Raw genomic sequence first — 5,467 nt, 5'->3', positions numbered from 1 at the left:
GGGCTATATAAATAAACTTGATTTGATCTGATGTACCTGGAAAAACGCAATCCCAAAAGAGATCCCTGCAATGATTCCCAGGTTGTCCTCCATCACAGTGGTCACCAATGCAAAGCAGCCCTAGACAGCAGAGAGATTTATAGAGCACAAACATAGCTGGACAGTTCATGCTGACTGATACTTTCTCCTAAAACAAACTTAAAGCCATTTAACCAATTTAAAACTACTACTGTCTAGTGGTGGTGTAGGCAGTGAACTCACCGTTGTGTACACCTCTTTCCCAGCCAGGTCGAGGTTTTTCAGGGTCTCCGGGGAGCATTTGGTGCTGTCTCTACAGCAGCTGACAGGGATACCGCTCGCTTCAAAGTACTCCGTTTCCTTCCAGTCGGTGTAATTTCTCGCCCCGCAGCAATGCAGCTATAGGGAAACATGATTAAAACAACGTTGTAGAAAATGTCTTGAAGTGGGTGAAAAAGTATTTTTAATAATTAAAAAAACAGCCAGATATTGTTGTTCATGCAATGAGTGAGTTTGAACCCGCAGAGAGCAGTGCAGCTGCCCTTTTAAAATGTTCTTATGTAAACAAGAGTTCTTTAGTTTGTACAGTGAGTAAGTCAGATAAGAGTAACACCATTAGTGTAATGTAAAACCTCCCACTCACCGTCCTCTGGATGCCGTCGACTGCAGTGCCGATGGCGTCCGTGCTGTTGTAGTTGTGCATAGCGTTTTCAAAAGCAACTCCTATCTTGGCCTTGATCTGGTGAATTCAAAACAAAGCAGATTATACGTATTTAGTGCGCTGATGAGATTTATTTTTTAAACATCTTACAAGGACCAGTGTGTACGATTCAGTGGCATACAGCAGACTGCGACCAGCTGAATACAGCTCAGCCTTGTGTAGCAGAAACTACAGTGGCCACGAAAGTCACATAAAATGCCATCTAGAGCCAGTGTTTGGTTTGTCTGTTCTGGGCTACTGTAGAAACATCGCGGTTTAACACTGCGGACTCCACGGGAGAGGACTCTCTCTGCTGTTGTTGGAGGTAACGTGTTATTGTATATCCACTGCTTTTGGTGGTAACTACTAATGTAACAAATTACCTTTTTTTAACTTAAATAACGCAATTACTGCAATGTACATGGGCTCGTTACTTTTGTGGCGTTTGTGCAGAAGACGGCAGACAAATGCAGCGCGTCCGAGTGTATCCAATGAATTCCGGTTCAGGATCTAATGTCGCTCGACCTCACAGTAGCCCAACACAGTCCAGTCTATTCACCAAATAATTATCCATTAACTCACCGCTGTAGCAAAGCTCGGTTAATGTGTACATCCGTGAAGGTCTTCTACTAAATCCTTCTGTCTACTAACCAGCGCAGTAAGTGTAGTCACTGCTGCGCTCTGGTGGTCAGCCGCAGCAACACTAAGATAACACACTGACAGCTGTGTGCATTAACAAGACAACTGAATCAGATACTCAAAAGTAACGCAGAAGTTTCTCTTGTAACAAATTACTTTTACATGCAGTATTTGGTAAAGTAATTAAATGACTTTTGAGATTAGTAATTAGTAACTTTAACTAATAACCATTTTTCAGTGACTGTCCCTTTGTAGACATAAACGGCTCATTTTAACGCAACAGTTGTTTTTTTCAGGTGATAATACACTAATGAAAACAAGCCTATATAAAATATATATAAATATGTTACATTTCTGCCAACAGATCCTCCTAAATTATTTTTTCAGTTTTATTTTGTTTTCCTACTCTTACTGTTTGTATACTGTTTTTTTTTCTCTATCCACTTTGCAGCTGCAACATGGGAATTTCCCCCTTGTGTGACAAATAAAGGAATATCTCTTATCTTATCTTAAATGTTACCCACCGGTCCTGTAATGTTTTGGACGAGTAACTCACCTCATGTCTGAAGATAAAGCCGGAGATACCGGCCACAAGCTCAGCCAGGAACACCAAGGTCAAAAACATGGCATACTGAAGGAAGCATACAAAGAGAACCATTACACAGGGTCACATCTGGAGGGGATGTTTCAGGGAACGTACTGCACCTTCACTGACCAGTTTGAGCATCCATGGGCTGCCGCGGCACGTAGCAAAGCAGCCGAACAGTCCGAAAATAACGATGATGGCTCCGGTCCCGATGAGGACATATGGTGCATTGGTGCTCTCCTCAGAGGCCAGGGTGAAATAGTCCTCCAGGCTCACCTTCCCCCACACCCCGACAGCCAGCAGGATCACGCCTGTGAACTGAGGAAGACAGCAGGGCAAGTCAGCACCGGCATCAAAGAGCCAACGAGAGAGAGATGGACAGATTTTTTAGAGCCCAAACGAAACACGAAACCTAAGTTTAAAGGGTCAAAACCACTTGATCGATTAATAACTTCATGTTTAAGTAAGAGCTAAATTTCCAGTTCCAAAATGAAATTGTATCAAACTAAAAAGACAAAAGATTGACTGGTTTCAGCTCCCTAAACGTGAAGACTATCTGCTTTGTTACATCTGATATAGAAACTGAATACTTTGAGGCTGATCTTTGTATCGTATCATTTTTCCAAGCAACAATGCCAAACATTTGCTGATTCCAGATTGATCCAGATTGTTTTGGACTGAAAACAAAATAATCTGAATTCATCTCTTTGGGTTCAGGGGACTTGATGGCCATTTTCACAATTTTTCTGCTATTTTATAGACCAAACAGGGAAATTAATAAGACCTAGAGCTTATTAGTCACAGTGGATAATGACAATAATCGTCTTTGCAGCCCTAATTGAAACTCAACCCATCACACCAGCTAACATTGGTGGAAGCTATCAGCATTAAAAAGCGCCAGGCCTCCTAACGCAGCTCCTCAAATATGAAGTCCTGCTGTGTACCAAGCTGTGATCACGCATACAGAGCTACTCCGACCAGTGACGCAAATACCAGGGATACTTTTAATTAAGAGCCGCGATGGGCTGAATCCAGTAAAAACACAATTTCCTTTATTGATTTCCTTTATTAAATCCTCTCTGTTCTCAGGGGAGGAAATGCAGATGAGGAGAAGCAGCTGGAGCATATTGGAGCTCTGACACCATGTGTGAGAGTAAAACATCATATAGCCTCTAACATTGTTCATAAACACCATATAGTTGATATTTGAACTGTCAGTCATAAGATACATGATTCAGATGCTGCAGGTGATTTATTTACCTGTCCACATTTAAGTAAAGACACACCTGGGAAACCCTCACTAGCCTTTCAGCCCGAGGTTTAATCATCTCAGCATCTTTTGCTTTAAGACTGCCCACACAAGTCATTAGCCTGAGGCGAGGCATCAGCTCAACCAGCCAAGAGCAATAAATTGCCAGATAAAAGCACTGACCTGAACTTTGTGTCAGCAGCAGCAGCCTGAGATGGCTGTTTGCTCGGTACAAAGATTAACGGAGGGGGGGGGACAGTGATAACCGCTCATTTTCTTCTCAAGACAAGCTCATGTTGAGACTTTCCTTACATGTAATCAGAGATGGAGCTAGCAATTATTTCCATCATCAATTATTATGCAGATTGTTATCTTGATGAATCCTTTATGTCAGAAAATAGTGGCAACGCTTGGTGTAACTTTCCACAGCCCAAGTTCACGGATTCAGATTGCTTCTTTCATTTGACCAGCAGTCCGAACAATTAGACGATTCACTTATACGTCGACTTACAGAAGATGTGTCTGCAACAGTCTTGTTAAGCGATTCATCTTTAGGTAATTTGTCCAGTTATAATACCAACATTTCTTGTCCCTGGGGAGTGAGGATTTACATCTTTTCTTTATGACAATAAACCTGAATATCTCTGAGTTATGGACTGTTGGTCGGACAAAATAAGACATTTGAGGATGTTGCTTCCGGCTACAGGAAACTGTACTGGCATTATCACAGTTAATCAAGAATCAAAGTAATCATTAGTCCAACATCAAGTCCTCAGATCTCTCCCTAAAGGTTTCCTGGAAATAATTAACTTTGAACTAATATTAGAAGAAACAGAAAACACTGATGTTAAACTTTTTACTTGCTTAATTGCAGTTAACGGATTGACTTTTAACGTTCAGCTGCATGTACTTTAAAACTTTAGAAAACATACCCACACTAACACAAAACCAGAAGGTGCTGGATGCAATGTTTTGATCTTTTTTCACAGCTGGACACTGGAAATGTGAAATTTGCTATAACCAAGAATACAACTGAACATAGGATGGAGAATACATTTCCATAATAAATAGACATGAATAAAACAAGAAATAAATGTAGTACCAAAACAAACAAAAAGGTTTCAGCTTCTCAACTGCGTTTATTTCATGGTCTCCTTGTATTGTATGATAGTAGACAGAGTATCATGGCTTTAGGGTTTTAAACTCTTTGTTTCTGACATTTTAGAGACCAAATGGTTATCCAATCAAGAAGAAAATCAAAGTTAAATTAATTATCCTTAACATTTGCTCTTTATATGCAATTCTTTGGAAATTAGGTAGCTGAAAGATGTTTTTATATGCAAAATACCCTTATGTAAATTGCATTTAGGGAAACCCATAATCAATCATTAAAAACAGCGAAAATGAATCGATTAACCAACTCATTGTTGCAGTTTATGTACAATTAAGTTGACTGCAGAACAACAAGAATGACGCGTTCACGTAACGCTTCGCTGTAACGTTTAACGTTCTAATAACTGACACACAACGGCTAACGGTAACGGTAGTTCTTTAGAACGCTGATAAATGAGGCCGAACATCTGCTCCAACGTCTCCAACGGTCGCTGAAAGCCAACAAGTGGCTCTTTATGTAACTCCACTTGTTTTTACCGGCGGACGGCTACTCAACATACTTTAACTCCGAGCGAGTCTCTGTCGTGATTTGAGAAAATGATGCCTTGCTGGCACCGCCGCCGCTTGTAGCCCATTGTTGCTCCTTTACGTTAGCTTGTTGTCCCCCATTACATGTCAGGCAAACTCACCCAGAATATGAGACTGTAGGAGATGAGGAAAGTCTTCAGGCAGGTAATCACTGGCTTCGTCTGAAGCCGTCGAGACGGCGGCGACATGGTGCTGTTTTTGTTTTTGTTTTGTTTTTTACTTTAAATTGAAAAAGAGGGAGGAAAAGTTGACTTCACAGCGCCCTGAAGGCGAGAGGGGAGAAAAAACTTCGGGGATAAATCCAGAGACAGGAGGGGGGGGGAAGTGTCGTCACTAACCCAGACTGACTTTCCTGAAGGAACACCGAGCTTCCACACAACGTCACTGCTGCAGTACCGCACACACACAGCCTTCAAAATAAAACACTTCCTGCAACGCTTTAAACCAACGTGGCTCATGTGAAGGGGGGTGTTTGTGTCAGCAGTGGTGGTGTAGTGGTACCTAGAGGAACTGGGTAATATACACTCAATGTATGCCTCATATTTAGTTTTTAAAGCGGCGGAGTTCAGAATCA

General features: G+C 41.4%; 1 protein-coding gene across 1 annotated transcript in view; it reads right to left on the bottom strand.

Annotated features, from left to right (window-relative positions):
* The window catches only part of tspan7 (tetraspanin 7), a 7,419-nt gene extending 2,194 nt beyond the window's left edge, over positions 1–5,225 (bottom strand). The window contains exons 1-6 of the mRNA XM_035669612.1: positions 4,995–5,225; positions 2,073–2,261; positions 1,914–1,988; positions 662–757; positions 262–417; positions 37–120 (exon numbers count right to left, since the gene is read on the bottom strand). Of these exons, the coding sequence (XP_035525505.1) occupies positions 37–120; positions 262–417; positions 662–757; positions 1,914–1,988; positions 2,073–2,261; positions 4,995–5,081 (687 nt within the window). The 5' untranslated portion in view covers positions 5,082–5,225. The remainder of the gene's footprint in view (positions 1–36; positions 121–261; positions 418–661; positions 758–1,913; positions 1,989–2,072; positions 2,262–4,994) is intronic.
* Positions 5,226–5,467: the final 242 nt, after the last annotated feature.

Source organism: Morone saxatilis, unplaced genomic scaffold (assembly GCF_004916995.1).
Source record: "Morone saxatilis isolate NCDOM2014 unplaced genomic scaffold, NCSU_SB_2.0 Contig22, whole genome shotgun sequence".
In the NCBI taxonomy this organism is placed as follows: Eukaryota; Metazoa; Chordata; class Actinopteri; family Moronidae; genus Morone; species Morone saxatilis.
The sequence above is the reverse complement of the archived record's forward strand: the minus strand, read 5'-3'. Positions and strand labels throughout refer to the sequence as shown.